The sequence below is a fragment of the Acinonyx jubatus genome, chromosome E1 (genome assembly GCF_027475565.1).
Source record: "Acinonyx jubatus isolate Ajub_Pintada_27869175 chromosome E1, VMU_Ajub_asm_v1.0, whole genome shotgun sequence".
Taxonomy (NCBI): domain Eukaryota; kingdom Metazoa; phylum Chordata; class Mammalia; order Carnivora; family Felidae; genus Acinonyx; species Acinonyx jubatus.
This window is the reverse complement of record NC_069397.1, coordinates 56,268,144-56,288,296: the sequence shown is the minus strand read 5'-3', so window position 1 is coordinate 56,288,296 and position 20,153 is coordinate 56,268,144. Positions and strand designations below refer to the sequence as shown.

The window sequence follows — 20,153 nt, the reverse complement described above, 5'->3', positions numbered from 1 at the left end:
TTACTATTATGTGTGCCGAGGCTAGTTATAGTTAGTACAGCTGATGACAAATTGGACCCAAAGGAGCAGTAATTTAGAGGAGAGAAAAGGAGAGCATAAAATACCAGCGGAGTTTGGAGTATGCAATGGCAATACTCATCAGAACAGTAACGGGAAATGATAACTCCGTGTAGTGTGGCAGGACCACGTAACTCACGATCACTGCACAACCAAAAGCGGTTTGTTACTATCTGAAGAGACAACGATGACAACAGAATACAGCCGAGATTGAGTGGGGTTATAAAAGCTTCCCAGAATGTTTTAAAAAAGAAAAAAAAGGGGGGAAGTGGGGGGATTCAGAACAACGATCCTGTAGTTGCAAGAGGTGAGTGTTAAGAAACCACTGTTTCTTATTCAAGATGGTCACTGCCAATACAACTATGCACCACAACCCCTTGGACCTTCTGGAAAAGTGTGATATAAACTCCCACTGCTTCTCAGAGTAGAGAAAAATGTCCTTTCTGAGAACCAGGCTGCCGCTCAGTATTGACTCGATAGGAAGTCCCAGGCGTACTGCGACCCTGGTGCAGGGACTCGGAGGCCTGCTGCACGGGGGTCGGAAGCCCAGGCCCTCTCCGGTCTGCTCTGTCCACGAACTGCTGGCCAAGTGCGGGCCACTTAACTCGTGCCATCAGCCTGTTTCTTCACGGTAAACTAACACCTGCTCTGCTCAGGCATGCAGTTCAAATGTGAAGTCATACACACAGATTTTGCTTTGGAAGCTAAGACGCCAAACAAAAGTAGGGTCTTAACAGTGGTATCACCCGAAATGGCACCCCGCTAAGTGTTTACAGCGTGTGTACATGCTTGCGTGTGCTCGCGTGTGTGACTGTGCACACGTTGACGGTCCAACAGAAACTCTAACAATCGTAACCATTCATTACAGCTAACCCTTACTGAGCACCAACTGTATGCCGGGCCCTGAGCCCGTTCCCTACATGGTCTCACTGGATCTGCACAAGCAGCTTTACGAGGTGGGAACCATGCGCTCACCAGCTTTCTCATTTTAAACACGAGGTGCTCGAGGTTGACAAGTGAGGTCGCCGGCCCCAAATTACAGAGCTGGTGTGTGCGGATCCCGCACGCGCACGCGCCACCGGACTGTCCCCGACGAGAGTACGCACGGAGTGAAGCTCGTGGCGTGGCTGCCGCTTCGCTCCCTTTCCAGCAGATCCCAGGGATGCCCAGGTTCCTGAGGGAACTACGTGCGTTTGCAACACCCACAAGGCAGTCATAAGCAAAGTCTGGACTCAAAATAATAAAGAAATCTTTTCTGTATCAGTAAGCAAAGAGGGAATAACAAAAGAATAGACCTCTTTTTATTATAAAGAGTCAGCAAAGAGACAGTGGAAGCTTCAAAAATTTCAGTATCTTTCAGTCTTATTCAAACCGGATCAACATTATCAGCTTAGTCCTTGTTTGGTGGAAAGCAAACCAAAGGAAAATGAAAAAGCATTTCTTAGAAAGCGAATACAACGTTCTTTAAGCATTTTTAGGTCAAACAAATGCCAATGAAATACAGATGGAAAAAGAGTGATAAGTGAAGAATTTCACAGTGAATAATAAAAGAAGATTCAAAAGATTCAAAGGGTTAGAGTCTTTGTTTCTGACTACCAATTAAAACGAGAGTTACCCTCATCATAAAAAGTCTGCTGCTGCAGTAAAATGTACCACCCGCAAATAAAATAAACTTACCTTTGGTTTTTTGATCAGCAGCCTGAAAAAGAAAAAATCAGAAACTCTTTAGGAATAATAATGTGTAGAGTGTGCACATCTATGAAAGTTTATACACAGACTTTAATACTGTAAATTTTAAAAATGAGTTTTTGCCCGGGTGATTTATTAAAATTTATTAATGAGAAAAATGTGTAATTGCCTACATGCTATCACATGCCAACAGTGATCTCAAGACCAAAACAACCACCTATCTGGAAGCTCATCCGAGCTCTGTATTTTAATACAGACTAAAAAGGATACAGTTTAAATCACAAGATACATTAAACTAGGCAAGAACAACAAATGGCATAACTTGGTGTGTTAAATGCCATAAAATTCAAGTGCGACCGAAAGATTTACAGTAGGACTTTCAATTCTTAACATTTACTAACAGGATTTATAAAAGAACCTTGGCCAAATCTGCGAAACTGACTTCTAGCTTCCCTAACCAAATCAGTTACGCGGCCCTTTCCTCACTTCTCAGACACGACTGCCCTGGACGGGGCGCCATGAGCGAGCACATTCTTTAGCGGCAACAATGAAAACCAGACTCCTTTCAAACGCCGCTCTGCCACTTCTAGCCCCTGAAGACAGATACTCTGTGGCTGTCACCCCATTTCCGTTTCGCTAGTATGACACCTATTTTTTGCTCATCAAAGATGTGGCGTATTGCTTTTTGGAGGTCATCAAACGAAACTCTGTAACATAATGGCTGTGACGGGGCAAATGAGGCACGTGGTGATTACACTCAATGGGGTGGTAGTTCTGGCCAAACCTTTTTCTGAGCACCTTCCTTCTTTTTCTTTTCTTCCTGCTTTTTCTTTTTCTTTTCTTCCATCAAACGTTCCTCTTTTTGTGTTTCTTGTTCTTTCTCCCTGTTCAACATAAAGAAAAGACGGCATTAGTATAAAGTCCCTCTTAAACCAAATGGTATGCAGAAGGGCGCTCTGAGAAGAGGCACTAAAAACGGGGCCACTTCTCTGGGGCCACGGCCAGTTGTCCTGAGCGCACTACTGGTTCCGTGGCTGTTCATTCAGCCCACGTGTCAAACGCCATGCTTCCAGAAGGCAGTGTGTTAGGCGGTAAGGGCACGGCCTGCAGTAAGACTGCTCATACAGCCCGGCCCCAGGCCTGCGTCCCTCTGCTCAGGAGCCTCGCCGTCAGCACCCCCAAGGGCACCGATCAAAAACGCAAATTCCTGGGTTCCACCCTAGCCCGAATCAGAACCTTCGGAGAGGATTCTTTTTTTAAGTTTTTCTTTCTTTATTTTTGAGAGAGGGAGGAGGAGGGAGAGGGAGAGCGACAGGAAGGCAGGAGCCGAGAGAGAGAGAGAGAGAGAGAGACAGAGAATCAATCCCAAGCAAGCTCTGTGCTGTTAACGCAGAGCCCGACGTGGGGCTTGAAGTCTCCAACCGTGAGATCGTGACCCGAGCTGAAATCAAGGGTTGCACACGTAACTGACTGAGCCACCCAGGTACCCCCAAGGCAGTTAAGCAAAGATTCCTACCCAGCGTGGAGAGCCACTACAAGGCTACACGGGAACACACAGCGCAGAGTCACGGCCCTCGGAAGGGTGAGCCCCGTAAGCTAGGCCTCGAACACTGCAGGAGCATCCGGCTGGCACGGCCTGGTGGGTCAGGTACCAACTTACTGCTGGGCAGCTCCAAATTCAACCTTCAACACACACTGCTGTGCGTACCTGGGCGGGTTCCTTCAATACTTCTCCTTTCCAGTGGGCACAACCGAGCATGTAGCTCGCTGTGAAGACGCCAGTGAGGACCCCAGCCATGGGCCAGAAAGGGCGGTCCCTCAGGCAACCCTGCAGCACGTGGTCTAGTGTCACCTGCCCGTGACTCTTTGTACACAGACACCGTGTGCTCCAGGCCTCCTGCCAATTACCCTGCCCCTACATTCGTCTTTTATGGTCCCGCCAATGACACGGCCCTCCCGCCGGGACCCCGCGTGCTCCCCATCTCCTGCCGCACTGATACTCCTTCCCCAGCACGTCCACGCGGCCGGCCTGCCACCAGGGCCGCGCTTTCAGTGCTCCCGTGCAGCCGCACGCCTGGCTACTGGCCATGGCTCTCCCACGCCAGGCGCGTGCCGCGGAGGGGCACTTCCTGCGGCCCGGCACCCGCGCCGCCAGGGAGGCGCTCTGCCACCAGAGGGCCGCAGCTACACCTCCCTCGGGGAGCCTGGGCCCCGGCCTCGCTCGGGCACTCTCCCTCAAGCCAAGGCACCGTGCAGTTTCTACAGTGGCTCCTCTCCCACCACAGCTTCCTTCTTCTTTGTGGGGAAACTTGCCCTGTGCGTGACCGTGCCGTTCCTGTCTCCTGCCTGGGCCGCCCGCGCCGGTGCTGGCGGGAAAGAGGATTCACCAGACCAAACAGGGAGCAGCGGGCACAGAAGCCTCAGGGAAACCTCATCCAAGCATACATTAATGTTGTTTTGAAAGTACTGGTTTTGAGAGTTTCATTCGTAAGTGTGTTTTATATACATACAGTTACACGCATAAGGAGTTTCAACCTACTGTCCGTGTGCACCTATTTAAACACTACCATAATAAATATAATTCAAGTCAGCACCGTGTGGGTGGGTGTCCTTAGAGAATATTCTTCTTTATTATTTTATTTTATTTTATTATTTTTTAAATTTTTATTCATTTTTGAGAAACAGAGACGGACTGTGAGCGGGGGAGGGGCAGAGAGAGAGGGAGACGCTGTCAGCACAGAGCCCGACTTGTGGGCTCGAACTCCTGAGCCGTGAGATCACGACCTGAGCTGAAGTCGGATGCTTATTAACCCACCGAGCCACCCGGGCGCCCCGAGAATATTGCTTTTAAAGAAGGATAGTACATTTATCCAGTCTGGGAAATGGTTATTATTCATTTTCCCAGGAATATTTTGACGTTCAAAAGTGCAGAGACCCCAAGAAACCTGCATCTACACATTCGTGCAAGGCGCAGGCAAGTCTGTGAGTGATGGGTGCAGAGCTCTAATCGTCGCGCCTCCTGCCACACTTCTTGGAACAAAGTGAACAAATAAACACCGAGTCGTGGCTGCCTACCTCTATTGTTACACTTTCTTAATCTGCAGCACAATGAAAGCCTTAAATTATCTTCAGATACTAAACTTAGTAAGGTAGGCAAGTATGGGTGCATTTGTAAAAGGTATTCAACCGAAGTGAAAAAAAAACGATTGCTTAATTCTACTGCTCTGACAATTAAAGCAATTAGAGCCGGCTACTCCCCCAGCTGCACAGTTAAGGTTTCACCGTAACAGTAAAGTAAAATGTTGTAAATAAAGAGCCCAAGTAGCCACGAGGTATCCCATCCCTACCTGCCAGAGCTCGTGTGTGTATGACAAGGCGCAATTCACACATATGGTCTTCAGTACAGTTTTATCTAATTTCCCCCAATTAACAGTAACTTCTTCTACCTCTGACTCCAACACACAGTCACGGCCATTTCTCGCTAAAAATCTTCTTTTTTTTTTTTTTAAATCAACGTTTTAAATGTGATTTAAATGTGATTTAAAAATCACATTTTTTACTTTAAAAAGACATCTTCCATAAGTATACTCTCTTTCCAAGGGACACCTTATTACTACCTGAAATGATCAAGCAATACTTAATAAGATTCTATCTACCTTTCAGGGCTAGTGAGAAGATTATAAATTTAGATTTGGAGGGGCGCCCAGCTGGCTCAGACAGAAGAGCACGAACTCTTGATCTCAGGGTCATGGGTTTGAGTACCAAGTTGGGTGTAGAGATTACTTAAAAAGAAAAGAAAAACCACCCTTAGATTTGGTAAGTTTCTTGACCTAGTGGAAGAGGAAAAAACTAACATGTATCAAGTATCGACTATACAGCTGACCCTTGCATATCGTGCAGTTTAGGGACACCCAAGCAGTCAGAAATGCACATGTAACTTTTAACTCCCCCCGGATTTAATTGCTAAGGGTCTGCTGTTGACCAGAAGCCTCACTGATCACATCAACAGTCGATTAACACATATCTGTATATATATTGTATACTGTATTATCATAATAAAATAAGCTAGAGAAAATGAAATGTGAAGAAAATCATAAGGAAGAAAAAATATATTTATGGGACTGTACTGTATTTACCAAAAGAAAATAACCCATGTGTAAGTGGAGCCCCACAGGTGAAATTCCTGTTGTTCAAGGGTCAACCGTATAGAGTTGCTCGGTATTTTTCTCCCGTGGGACAAGTACGAGCCGGACTTACAAATTAAGCTGCAAGCAGCAGAAAGAAACGGGATGGCCAGGCTGGGAGGACTTCATTCGTAACTTTAATTTTTAATTTCAATTTTTTCTTTTAAATCTTACATGTAAATACACAGCTGTATACACGTGTGTAAATGTAATCCTATACTGTTCCCAGCGTACCCTGCGGTTTAGTTTCTCATTGGCTTGGCCTTCCTCCTCCCTCCACAACCACAGCAAAGCTCCATTCGCCCTCACTGCCCTTCCAGATAATCCCCATTAACCACCTAGTTCGCACCCTTCTGGGCCTTTCCCCACTCTCCTGGGACTGTATGGAAACACACCTACCTACACATTTCTTATGAAGCATTTCATTTGGTCAGTTCTGTAAAACTGGGAACACATTGTACAAACTTTTTCGCATCTTGCTTTTCTCATTCAGTACGTATGTGTGAATCTCCTCATCCCCTCCCCCAACGGATAGATCTAATCTATTCCTTTTTTTTTTTTAACATGTATTATTTTTGAGAGACAGAGAGACAGAGCATGAGTGGGGGAGGGGCAGAGAGAGGGAGACACAGAATCCCAAGCAGGCTCCAGGCCGTCAGCACAGAGCCTGAACGCGGGGCTCGAACCCAAGAACCGCGAGATCATGACCTGAGCCGAAGTCGGACGCTTAACCAACTGAGACACCCGGGTGCCCCAAATCTATTATTTCTAATGGCGACATAATATGCCATGGTGGGAACATTATCCTATCCCTTTCTGTTCGTACACCTGCACTTCCCCTCTGGTTCACTACCACCACCACCAGCAACTCCCGCGTTCCTGTGCAGCTTCTGCTCAAGAAATCAGCATTGCTTTGACTGGTGGTACAGCTTGTTTCAGTAGCAGTGAAAACTGGATAAGGAGAAAATCTGATATGAGGCTCAACTTCTGGATGTCAAACTGAACCCAAGGCCAAACTGGATAATAAATCACCTATACTCTGCATGACAAGGCATATTCTAATGGCCTCCACTATACTGAGTTGGATTAGAAACAAAGTATTTTTAATAATCTGGGTTTTAAGAATCTAACCTTTCTTTTATTCTCAAATAGTTTAGCAATCACTGGCTTACTAGCGGGCCTTGGGTGGAGGAAGGAGCAACACCCTTATTTTCAAAGCAGCCAGAAGGGAGAGTTGGGAAGTAGGGGAATCCCCATAATTGAAGCCTCCATGTGTACCAATCATCTCAGTATTCCTGGTTAAACTCACATTTTCCCAGAGACACCAGGATTCAAAAGATACAATTATGTAGGGAAACTGGGAATGTAGCCACCCCATGCAAAACTATGCTGGTTGCAAAACCTTCCAAATTTCCAGCCTTTCTGTTAGTTGATTACTCTTCTTTTTGTACAAGAGCAGGCTTCAGTAAGAGAGGGTGGGCCTGTCTCTGCCTTGGAGGTTTAGTTTCCAGAAATTGCAGTCAGTCCTCATCCTGAGTTTCAACCTACAAGACCCACCACAGCCTATACTCTGAAGTTATCCCGCTTGGACTCCAATGCCTAGTTGTTAAAGCACTCACCAATTCATCGTGTGTTTGTGTTCATCCCATTATTTTCAAAGTTTGGCTAATCCAATTAGAATTTCCTGGCAGTGTTTAGGTTAGAAAGGGCTGACAAGGTGTTATCAGACAAATTTCAAAAGGGAAGAAGGAAGTGGTATCCTGTCCAGCTGTCACTGAAATATTTAAGGTTCTTAATTTTTCAACATGTGTTTGAATACCTGCTATGTGCAGGAAATACTCAGGAGATCCTGTGGGCAATACAAGAGGGAGGGGACATAAAAACAGACTTGGACCTCAAGGGACAGAGAATCTAATAAATAGGAAAGTGAAGTTAAGACCTGAATTACCCTTAATACGTGATAGATGATGGAAATAAACAGAATTATGTAGCAAAGAGCATATGCTTGGGATTTCAGGACAGGGTTCTAAAGTAAAGGTCACTAGCATACAGGAGGTCAAGAACTCATAGGTCCGGGTGCTGGATGGACTGTCTAGAAGAACCAGGAAGTCACTCGGCATTACACCAGGACTAGGGGTGGAAAAGAGAACCACGGCTCTGATGAGTTAAGAGCAGAGGGAGAGTTTTTATTTGAGGATCAAAGGATAAAGTAGTTGATAGAGACTCTGAGGTCTCCTGATGTTCACACCTTTGTATAAATGCCCTCCTGTGAGTGTGGGAGGGACCCAGGACTTGCTTCTCACCATTAGAATATAGCAGAGGTGATGATATGCTGCTCCCTTGACTACGTTATTTAAGACTCCCCCTTTTTTAGCAGACGGGTTTTAGTCTCCCTCTTGGGTGCTGGCTTTGAAGACACAGCTGCCATGAATCCTACTGTTGCAAGGAAATGAATTCTGTCAACAGCCTTAGTGAGCTTGGAAGCCCATCCTTCCCCAGTCAAGCCCCCCCCCCAACCCCCCAAAATGAAAAGCCAGCCCAGGCCTGGACTGCAGCCTAGAGCAGGCCCAGCTAAGCCATGCCCAGCCTCCTTGTCTACAGACATTGTGAAATACTGAATGTATAGTGTTAGGCTCTAACTAGGTTTGTGGTGATCTGTTATGCGGCATGGAAAACCACTGCAGGTAGTAATTTATGACTTCTGGGGCTGGCCGAGACGGAGGAAGCCCACAAGAGCCTCTCTCAGCTGCTGATTATAATAAAAAAACCGGATGAAGTACAATGTAAATACAAAAACACAGCAAGAAAAGAAAGTGAAAAGCAGGTGGGGTAGGGAGCAGACTTAAAACTTGGGGAGAGGGGCGCCTGGGTGGCTCGGTCAGTAAAGCGTCCGACTTCGGCTCAGGTCACGATCTCGCAATCTGTGAGTCTGAGCCCTGCGTCGGGCTCTGTGCTGACAGCTCAGGGCCTGGAGCCTGCTCCGGATTCTATGTCTCCCTCTCTCTGCCCCTCCCCTGCTCGCACTCTCTCAAAAAATAAATGATAACATAAAATAAAATAACAAACAAACAAACTTGGGGAGGTGACCCGTATGGGGGTGAGTTTCTCCTCTTCCCCTTTTCTCTCGCGCCTGTTACTTTGTCCACGGGTAGGTCCCAGTCACAGAGCTGTCCTGGGGCAGCGGTGGCACAGGCAGCTAAAACTGAGAGAACCCCACCTTTCTTTCTTTCCTTTTAAAATGTTTATTTATTTATTTTATTTTTGAGAGAAAGAGAGTGCACGCGAGGAGGGGCGGGGGGGAGGGGGCAGGAATCCGAGGCGAGCTCTGTGCCGACAGCAGTGAGCCTGATGCAGGCCTCCAATTCACAAACCAGGAGCTCATGACTTGAGCTGAACTGAGACACTCAACCGACTGAGCCCCGCCAGGCGCCCTGAGAGAACCTCTTCTTTCTAACGGAGGATTAGGAAAAGGAGCTCTTGAGAGCAAGACAGTGTGGGGGAATCCCAGAGAGGAACTGGCCGGAGAAGACCTCTAAATGCGGTGTATAAACATTCCCAGTTCTGGGCTCCCATGCGAGTCACCCACGAGTGGGACAGATCCAGAACAGCAGAGTAAAGGCTTTGAGAAAACAACAGCAGCAAAAACCAACATACTCTGGAGGAGTTTATAATAGGGGTCAAAATCTGTACAACACATTCAGAATGTCCCGAATAGAATCCAAGATTACTCCTTATACACAGAACCAGGAAAACGCAGCCACCGCCAGGACAAAAGACAAAGCAAGCTGGCTCTCAGATGACCCGGGTGCTGGAAGTACCTTTACACTTGATCTTAGCCAAAAGGCCGAGAAGCGATTGGAATTAACTTTAAAGCAGTTATTGTAACTTTGCTCCAGGAGGCAATAAAGGCACATACATTTGAAACAAATAGGAATTTAGGAGTTCACAGCAGATAAAGAGAAACTATAGAAGAAGAACAGAAAGATAAGAGATTAAAAAAAAAATGAAGAGCCTCACAGACCCTTAGATATCATCAAAAGGCCCAATATTCATGTTATTGGACCTCTAGAAGTAGGAGAGAAAGACTCGTGTGAGAAGACAATGGTGGGAAACCTCCCCAATTTGGTGAGATTCAAAAAGCTCTGTGAACTCCAAATAGGGATAAACTAGAAGAAAAGCACACTCAGGCATAGCATATACTAAGTACATACTGGGGCATAGCATATACTAAGCATGTACAAGCAGGCAGTTTCAAAAGGCCATGCGGTGTATCGTCCATTTATGTGACACTCTGGGAAAAGAAAAATCATAGGAACAGCAAACAGACCAGGGATTGCCTGGGGCCCGGGGTGGAGTGAGACACTGGCTACGAAGGGGCGGAGCAAGGGAATGTTTGTGAAGGGTGACGGGATTTCCCAATAAATCTTGACGGTGGGGGTGGTTATGTGCATGTATGTATTACGTATACGCTGCATGTATTTGTTGGGACTTACATTAACTGGACACCAGAGAGTGAATTCTACTGCATGTACTTTTAAAAAGCGAAAAGAACAACGAAACCGAAAGCAAAAAAAAAAAAAAAAAGCGAAAGCAAAGAAATAATGATTTAGAAATGGTCATGGCAGGGGGTGTGGTTCTGGAGAATGCTGAATCCCTCCCTCATGTGTCCCCCTGTCCCTCCATTCCTGGTCTGAGGAGAGGAAGGGTTTGAAGTAAACGGATGGGGTTGGGGGGGGGGGAGGGGGGGACAAGGGCCAGGGTTAAGGGTTTTCACTTCCCACAGGACCAGAATGCCACAAGGCACACAGGGAAGCTCTGGAGGAAAGGACAAAGAAACGGACTCGGAAGAGATCCTGCAGGAACCTGCACTGTGGAAGGATGGAGAAGCACCATGGCAAAATCAGTAGGCCTGAAGGCATTTCAAAGGAACTCCGACCTAATTTTCATCTTAGTGCTAACAGGCCTCCAGCCCCAGGATTCAGGTCTCAAGACGTGCTGCTGTGTCTACAACACCGAACCAGACCACCCGACAGCGCCTCAGCAGCGGCTACTGAAGTCTGACCGAGCAGAGACTTGAGAAACAGCCTCTTCCGCTTCTCACCTTCAGGGTGCTGGTTGTCCACCACATAGGCACATCCGTTTCCTGGTTTCACCAATGTTTTCCTACATTCTGTTATCTTCTTCCGCTGGCTTTTTATCACAGAACAAAAGGATGTTCCTCATTTCGGCTGGCGTTTCTCTGAACCATCAGGCTGGTTACTCCGTCTGTTATTTTTGCCAGGCAGCTCCCTCTACTTCTCCACTGGTAACTGCACCCCTCAACTTCCCCTGGAGCACCAGGCCCTCCCTTCCTTGAACCCCAATGACTTTTTTAGGGCAGTGGCTCCAATCAAAAGGTACCACACTGCCGAGCCATCCGCTAGATTCAGGGACGACTCTAAGGTTCAGGGATGGACCTAACAGGATCAGAGGAATGGAAGCTGCTGGAACATCTCCCAACCACGGAAGGCCTGGAAATGAAACCAACACCGAGGAAGAGAAGCTGAGAAACGGAGTGACAATGGAGTCTCCAGGACCAGGACCTATGTCCCTGGAGCCCAGAAACAGCTTGTTCCTTGGTCTGGCACCCCAGTGCCTTGCCCGTGCCTGACCCTCCTGGGCCCTCCTCGGAATGTGAATCCTGCACCGAGTGGCAGACAGCTGGGGCAGATGCGTCTCACCGGCTGCTTCCTGCAAAGCCGTCCACTGGCGCTGGCTACCCAGGTCCCGAGAGCTTTCTGGTGTTGCCTTCAGTGATGTCAGCTGCCTCCTAGCATCCCCGAAGTCCCCCTTCCCTTCCCTCCTTAAATCAAAGAACCGATAGACACAATAACTTTTCAATAGTCTATTTAATTTAGGCCTGCGTAGAAAGGGAAGTGTTGACTGGATTCAGCACTATTTAACTATGATTTGTCTCAAAACGAATCAGGTTCAGTAAACATTTTAACCACTATAAAAGCTGCTTTCGTATTACCATATTAACATGTCAATTACAGGTACAGGAGTCACAAGTGCCATTTTGTAAAACCTTTTATTTCATTTCTGAGTTAAAGCAGCCTCAAAATGAAAACGACACTACCATTTTTAACGCTACTCCGTTTTCAGAGTCAATTTATATAATGACACTTGAATATGTGTACTTTAAACATGCTTAAAATAACAGAAGCGAATCTCCAACCAGCCTCTCAGACACAGTGGTCCTTGCCGCCACGTCCTGGTGTGTACCTACCAAGTGGTTGTTACTAATGATCAGGATTTCATTGTTCGCTACAAATTTTCAAAATACGCCCTGTGTGTAATCAGTGATAAGCATGCTTTCCCCAAGTGTCTCCTTCCAAATACTAAGGAATCTGGAGGTAGGGAGCTAAGCTGGCTATTGACTTCCTGCCTCTTAGCTCCACACTCAGCTTTTGGCCCGCTCTGTGAAAACTGATCTGGGGCCTTTCAACGTTTTTTCTTTGCCAGCTGGCATGACGCTACGCTTGTTCAGTAGAGGGCGCTGGAGAGATACGGCAGAAGAAGAGTGGTGGTTTTTTTGGGTTTTTGTTTCTTTTTCCCTCCTTGGCAGGCTCCTTGCAATGCTCCCGGCCACCCAGCAACCTCCTTCCTAGCTGCTCCCCTGCTCCCCCTGCTCAGTGAGTTCGCCTCTATCCCATGAGCCACAGCTGTGCCCTCTCCAACGAGGTCTGGACCTCAGCCTGGGAGGCTCTCACAGGGCGCCTCATCTCAGCCCTGGGGGCAGCGGTCCTGCTTCTCCCCCCTATTCCCACATTCTCAAAAACTCTGTTTCTACCTAGCCAGTCCCTTTTACTTCAATCCCCTGCTATAGCTGGCGATTCCTTAAACTTTCCCAGTTCACACTGCTGCATGGTTTCTCTCTCCTCACTGATCGAAGAATCCTTAAATCAGAGCCTATTTCAATTCTGTCAATAAACTGGACTTTTTGATACGGTCACACCAGCAAATAGAAACCACAGATGTGTCTAAATGACAAATAAATGGCACTGAAATATATAACTACAAGTTAACAAATAATAACACAAACCTCAAATATGAAACCTGAGAGATGGATGGTGGAAAAGACCACTTGCCTCAATCTGTCCAGTGTTTTGTGTTGGTTTTTTTTTCCTTTTTTTTTAAACTCCATTATACCTCTGTGTTCTAAAACTTGTGGTACATCTGGGCAAATTCAGAAAAGGCTCTCCTTCATGATCATGAAAGAAAGGACAAAGTCCCAGCGCCATACGACTGTGGGGCACTCCCTGAAGCCACGAAGCCGACGCCTGGGGCACTTATCAATGAGCGCTCTGGGCTGCAGATGATCTCCAGGGTAACTTTCTATTAGGAAATTCTGCAATTCTGTGAACTAAAAAGACTGTTCACTGTAGATTCAGTTTTGGAAGCCATTAAGCTAACTTGTGCTCAGGGTTGGATTCTAATTTGGGAGAGCAGGCAAGTGCACAAGACCTGAGCAGAAATAGCTTTATGACAATCTGCACACGGGGAAAGTCAAATATAAAAAGAGATGATACCACCATTCAGCCAGTCCTCTGATCTGGAAACATCTGTGAAGTTCAGGGTTTGTACGGAAGGACAGCAGAAAAGAAGGGTTCACAGATATGCACTGGACTCACAAGCTGGTAAAGGAGTCAAATGCCGCCTAAACAGTTTTCATAATGAAACATAAGATAGAAAAAAATGACCAATTATATGTGCTAAAGAAAAAAAAAAAACCATCCCACAGGTATTAAAAGGATTGTTAATATTTCACATCAAAAATGTGAAATGTAGAAACTTGTATTTCAGAAATGATGAACAAGAAAACCTACCCGAAAATCTCAGTTATATAAACAAATTTTAATTTTCTTAAAAAAATTTTAATGTTTATTTTTGAGAAAAAGAGAGAGAGAGCGAGCGAGCAAGAGCAAGGGACGGGTAGAGAGCAAGGGAGACACAGAATCCCAAGCAGGCTCCAGGCTCTGAGCTGTCAGCAGAGTCCGACATGGTGCCTGAACTCACAAACCGTGAGATCATGACCTGAGCCGAAGTCGGAGGCTTAACCTACTGAGCCACCCAGGCGCCTCTGAAATTTTAATTTTCTATTTTGTTTTTAAATGCATGCCAAGTTCATATGGAAACAAACAAACAAACAAACAAACACTCCAGACAGATGCTACGGTTACCACCTAGGTTAAGGAAGAAAGCATTCTATAATTTGCTGTATGTACTATTCTTATATATCCAGGTTTAGTCTTTAGTCGTTCAAGGTGAACTGCTTACTGTGCCAGTTTGAGGCCCTGACCTGCTCAGTCCCATGCTTTGTAGATTAACAAGTATTTGCCAGTCACAGGCTGCTGTCCCTGCACTTTAAATTGCTATCTTGGAATTACTGTCACAACCCCCCAATTCTAACACTCAAAGTTCAGAAACGGTATGAACTGCGTATCCAACACTACGTTCATCTACCCATTTTTAAAAGCAAATGTTTCTGGGATGCCTGGCTGGCTCAGTGGGTCGAGCAGGCAACTCTTGATCTCAGGGTTGTATGTTTGAGCCCCACAATGAATGTAGAGATAACTTAAAAATTAAAAAAAATTTTTTTTAAAGCAAGTATTTCCTATTACGCTCATAAAGTTACCTTTCTGCTAGCTGCCAACATTCTGGCTTTCTGATTTAAAAAAAAAAAAAAAAAAGCCTAGAATTTACCTCCTTAAAGGACTTTAATGGAACCACAGCTAGTCAGGATTAATACAGGTATGCAGAGCTAACCTACAATTTGCCCTATAGTGGAAGCAACTGCCAATTTCCCAAATTATGTTACTATTTATGATTCAACTCCTTTCTCTGTCCTTTATGGCTTCTCATTAACCCTGACAACACACACCAGTTCTACAATGGTAGAAAAAGTTTCCCTGGCCCTCAGGTCTAAAGAAGGTTTTCAGGGGATACCTCGCATAGGTGACAGAGTCCAGGCCTGGACAGCCTCTTTCGTGCCCTGGGGCACACACAGGGCAGGCTTGATCAAACAATCTCTCACAACCTGCCCATAGCCAAAAGCATGATGGGAAATCTCAGGAAACTCTCAAAACCTCAGCAGTTCTCTGGGGAACCAAGGCAACATGGTCCAAACGTGAAGGTTTCTGATGATTTTGCTTAATCCAAAGATATAACCTAGAAGATCAGACAAACCTCCATAAATACCAAGCCCAACGGAAAAAATACTAAGGCAGCAGACAGCCTGGGGTTGTAGTCTTTGGAAAAACTAACGATGACAATAGCTGTCATTTACTAAGCACTGGGCTAGGAAGGCCTTTTAAATAGATGATCTCATTCGTTCCTCAAGAGAATCTCGTTGAGGGGCACCTGGCTGGCTCAGTCGGTAAAGCACGCAACTCTCAACCTTGGGGTGTCGTGAGTTCGAGCCCCATACTGGGCACAGAGATTACTTAAAGAAACAAGAAGAAGAGGACGTCCGTGAGTAGCCCACCGTGACACTGACAGTAAGCGACAGCTGCCATTCAAGCGGAGGTCTGACTGCATCTCAAGCATGTGCTTCATCCATCACGCCACACTGCGTCCCCGAAGAGCACATATACTCTTCGCTGTGGTCCAAGAGTGAGAGCCACCTGCTTCACACCTGAGACACACCGATGGTGAGGCTGACCTCATGTTGTTAGAAACAGAAGAGCCCGACCGGGACGGTCTCTTCGATGATCATCAGGTGCAGCACAGGGAAAGCTGCTATTAAGAGGCCCCCAAACACAAGCACAACGTCCTCAAGATGTTTCTCCCCCGCGGCCCACAGGCTGGCCAGGCATCACTGTTGCATGAGGTCACCAAGGGACCCACGTTCTTCTCACTAGAAGGGGGAAAGGAGGAACTGGAGAGCAAGCCATTTCCTTTTCCGTTCACTCCCAGGCAGCCCACGCTTCATTTCTGCTGACATCCGATCAGTCAGAACTTACCCGCGTGCCCGTGCCTAGATCCAAGGAGGGCCGCGGAAAATGTCTCTTTGAGCACAGCTACAACTTCTTCCAAAAGGAAGGACAGAAAGCATTCCAGAGGGATCATCGACAGCCTCGGGAACCGACGGATGGCCGGCCCACCTCTACACAGAGATCAAAAAAAGTTCTTCCAAAAAACAGGTACACACACACATACACAAATTTGAATCTGTGTGTTACTTGCAGCGAATGATACACAAATCAAGTCCCCAACATTCAACTCGGCAGAGTATGACCAAAATGACTATAGGCAGAAACTTCTTCCAACGGATCAGTGACCAGTTACCTGCTAGCGGCTACAGGAAAATCCTAGCAATGCTTCCATGGAATGACTGAGCACGTCAAGGTTCTCAGTAAATCTTCCACAATGAACTTGTTACAAAATACCAAATTGTGTCTAATCTAAGAGGCCTTCAGATGTAAGATGCACCATTAATTTATGTGCCACTAAGAAAGATGCTGCCAAATGCACCATAATATGCCGTTATCTACAAGATGTGTGCCTATTTCAGATGTGGTGAAAATGAGAAAAACGTTTCTTAGAACCATTGAAATAGAGTATGCCCCTGAAAAAACGTATCAAATTGATCTACCCTATAAAATCACTGGATAAAAACCAATTAAATTTTAGAAGACAAATTGTTATAGTTGCTATTAGGCCATCCTTTATGATGATAATATAAATATACTGAGGCCATACCTATACATCAGGAATTAGAAACAAAACAAAACCCAATTCTATGGGAAAGACAAACAGCTACCTTTATAACAAACACACTCATTACAATTTGCTAAGAAGCACAGGGTGCTGTGAGAGCACAGGATGGGAGGGCTTTCTGGCCTCGTCAGGAGAGTATGGAGGGTCACCTATGGAAGTGAGTGAAATTCCAGAGGACAGCCAGCTGCCACGGCAAGGGACACAGCATGGACCATGGAAGCTCTACAGCGGGGAAGGAATAAGACAAGTTGGGGAAACAGCAAGTGATTAGCAGGCTTAAAGCATGGGAGCAGTGAAGAAATGGCTAGCACAATTCCGGCTACTACGGAGAACAGATTATAAGGGGCTAAGAATGGACATGTGGAAACCAATGAGTAGGCTCCTGCTGTCAGTCAGAGGGAGTTTAGACTTGGTACTTTAGATTTGAGGATTTCCAAATTAGGGGGTGTCTCGGGGTAGGGGGTTTGGGGCTAGAAAGCAGGGTTTGAAAATTATTTAAGAGAAAGAATGAATGGGGCTTGGTGACTAAGTAGAAATAGGCATAAGGGAAGGGGAAGCATCAAAGATAACCCTTGGGTTTCCCACCAGGGTGACTAAGTAAGATAATGGCGTCGTTCGCCGAGATAAACACTGGAGAAGGGCATGTTGACTTTGAGATGTGTGAGCATGAAGCTGGGAAGGGAGCTGGCAGACAGATATGCAATTCTGGATTCAGAGCAAAGATTCGGGCTGGAGAAAAATCTAGAGAGATGTCAGTGTAGAAATACAAATCAAAGCCATGCTCATAGCTGTGGTCAGTAGAGAAGGGGGTTAGAGCAGCAGAAAGGAGGGCCTGGGGCAGAAGCTTAAGGAACATCAGCATGTAAAGGTCAGGCTCAGATAGATGAGACAGTCATTCAAACGTCCATTCATTGTTTATGCATCAATTATTAATAACTGGCCACAATGTGCCACTCTGTTTTAGGTATCCTTAGGATACCCAGGATATGTAAGATCCCCATTTATTAAGGAGCTTACAGTTTAGTGTAAAACCCAAGTCAACGACCAAGGTAATTTCAGTTTGTGATAAGTGTTATGAAGAAAATAAAACTGGCTTTGCAACTCAAATACTATGAATGGCACTAAATCAGTGATAAGATTTCCAAAATGATAAGTGACTACTGAGAAAATCCCACACAGAGTACAATCTTTCCTCAACTTACACCAGAGGTGCTTTCCCGGGAAATTCAGTGTATATTATCACAACAGCACAGAAAACTGTACAGTATACACATAAGATAGGTTCTGCACTAAAATAAACTGGTTTTTCACTTTCACCTACCTAGACATGCATCTAGAGGGATATCCGAGTCAGGAAGGACGCAGTATGAGTCTGTATTATATGGGACTGGTCCGGGCACTAGGAAAGATCCAGGATCTCTGGCTCCTACCCGCTGAATGCCACTGTGGCTGACGCCAATCACGTGGCACCCCTAACCACATGTCCATATTTCCAAACGCCCCTCAAAGGGGTCGGTACCACCCCTGTTGAGAACTACTGCTTTAAGGCAACAAAGTATACACTGTGCTAAATGACACAAATTCTGAGAAACGGTATCTGCGACACGTGACAGTCGCCAGACATTTCCACCAAGTGACCAAGTGGCAACTGTTTCATTCGGCATGGCTTACTGAGAGTGTTCTACGTGCCGGATGGTGTTCTTCCTGCCTTCACAGAGCTCACAGTTTAGAACACTGTAGTATATACACAACAACTTGAAATGAAGATGGTGCAGAATGTGTGTGGCTCTTATATTTTGAATCTATGCACCTTGTATCTCTTGGGCAAAGTATAAACGGCTTTCTGAAAAGTAATGTTATTTTCCCCATTAAAACGGTCATTTATCGACACGTGCCATAACATAAATTTAAACATTCAGCACGAATGACATCCAACATTGGAAAAGCAACTGTGTAGTTTCAAATCCCACCAAAGAAGTTTTTACAGTCTAAGAAGAAATATACACCATACAGTAGCACCTAGTGGAAAAGATGCTAATTGTAACTGAGCCGTTTTGGACTCTAAATGTGCTCAAAAGAGAAAAGCAAAGGTTGGGGTGAGGGCGGGAGCTGTGAGTTTCTCACCAAGGAACCATTCATGTTCAGGAGCGACCTCGATCTCCTGTGAGAATGAATTCACAGACAGGCAAGTGCAGAGAAATTCTGATGTTGGGAAGATGCAAACGAAGAATAAACAAGTGGTAAATACTGGAAAACAGAGCGTAAAGCAGCAAGCCACCGCCGACCACCATCTGAACTCACGCTCTCACAAGTACTCGGTTCAGTTTAGAGAATTTCCCAAACTTATAAAAAGGACATGGCTGAAATGATCCTTTATATAGGATTTTGTATTCTGTTTTCATTTACAAGGTATTCTCACACTAAACAAGCTTCATAAATATCATTCTTAAAGACAACACAATACTTTCATTGTGTACGTAGACCATAATTTTCTCAACAATTCCCCCGTGCTTATTCAGGAGTTTCCATTTTATACTATGTTCATCACTAATTCCCTCTTGTGTAGTTTGTTCTGAATTTGTGATTCCTGCCTTAAGAGAGATATCCAGAAACAGACTTACTAAAACAAAAGGGTATAATTAAGGGTATGAATACTTATAACCTGTTACCCAAAAAGTATTTTAATAATCTGTACTTTTATTAGCTGAGTATAAGATGCTTATTTCAAGCACTGAGTATCTTAATTTTTAATCTTTGCTGATAATCAAATAGAAAAAGTATCTCATTGGCCTTAATTTACAATTCCTTGATTGTTAATGAATATATTTCCCTATATTTGTTAACCTGCATAAATTTTATTTTCTATGAACTGTTTCTATATTTAGGTCTATCCCTTGGGTTCTCAGTAGGCTTTTTCCCTATCCTTTTATAAGAGTTTATATATGTTCAGTGATTAACCATTTATCACGTTGCTATAAACATTTCTACTATTTTTGGTTTGCCTTTTAATTATTTTTCACATTCAGAAGTTTTAAATTTCCATAAAATCCCACAGAAAGCTTCCATATTTTACGTTTGCTATTTTCTTTTCTAGATTTCTCAATTTTTTTTTATATAGATGATGCTTTATTTAAATTTTATTTAGGTGGAAGGTAGACATTAGGATTTACCTTGCTTTCTTTTTGAACCAAATAGCTAACAGAATGTATGGGCATCATTTAGTGCCCCAGATTAAATGACCCTTCCTTTCACTACTCAGTTGTGACCCTGAATCTTTATACATCAAAGTCACATGTAACAGATGGGCCTGAAGACCACCCTGCTCCATGAATAAGTAGGTGCTTCTGCTAGGACCACGCGATTTTAGTCCAGTTTCATAAAATCTTTGTTACCTACCACTCATTTTGTTCATACTTTTAAGTTTATTTACTTTTAGAGAGAGGGAGAGAGGGAGCATGAGTG

The 20,153-nt window shown here is 45.0% G+C and overlaps 1 protein-coding gene across 3 annotated transcripts in view; it reads right to left on the bottom strand.

Moving 5' to 3' along the window:
* Nucleotides 1–20,153, bottom strand: part of TNRC6C (trinucleotide repeat containing adaptor 6C) — a 140,639-nt gene that overhangs the window by 93,354 nt on the left and 27,132 nt on the right. For all 3 annotated transcript variants that reach the window (XM_053211721.1, XM_053211722.1, XM_053211723.1), the window contains exons 2-3: nucleotides 2,531–2,630; nucleotides 1,735–1,756 (exon numbers count right to left, since the gene is read on the bottom strand). In XM_053211721.1, the coding sequence (XP_053067696.1) occupies nucleotides 1,735–1,756; nucleotides 2,531–2,593 (85 nt within the window). In that variant the 5' untranslated portion in view covers nucleotides 2,594–2,630. The remainder of the gene's footprint in view (nucleotides 1–1,734; nucleotides 1,757–2,530; nucleotides 2,631–20,153) is intronic.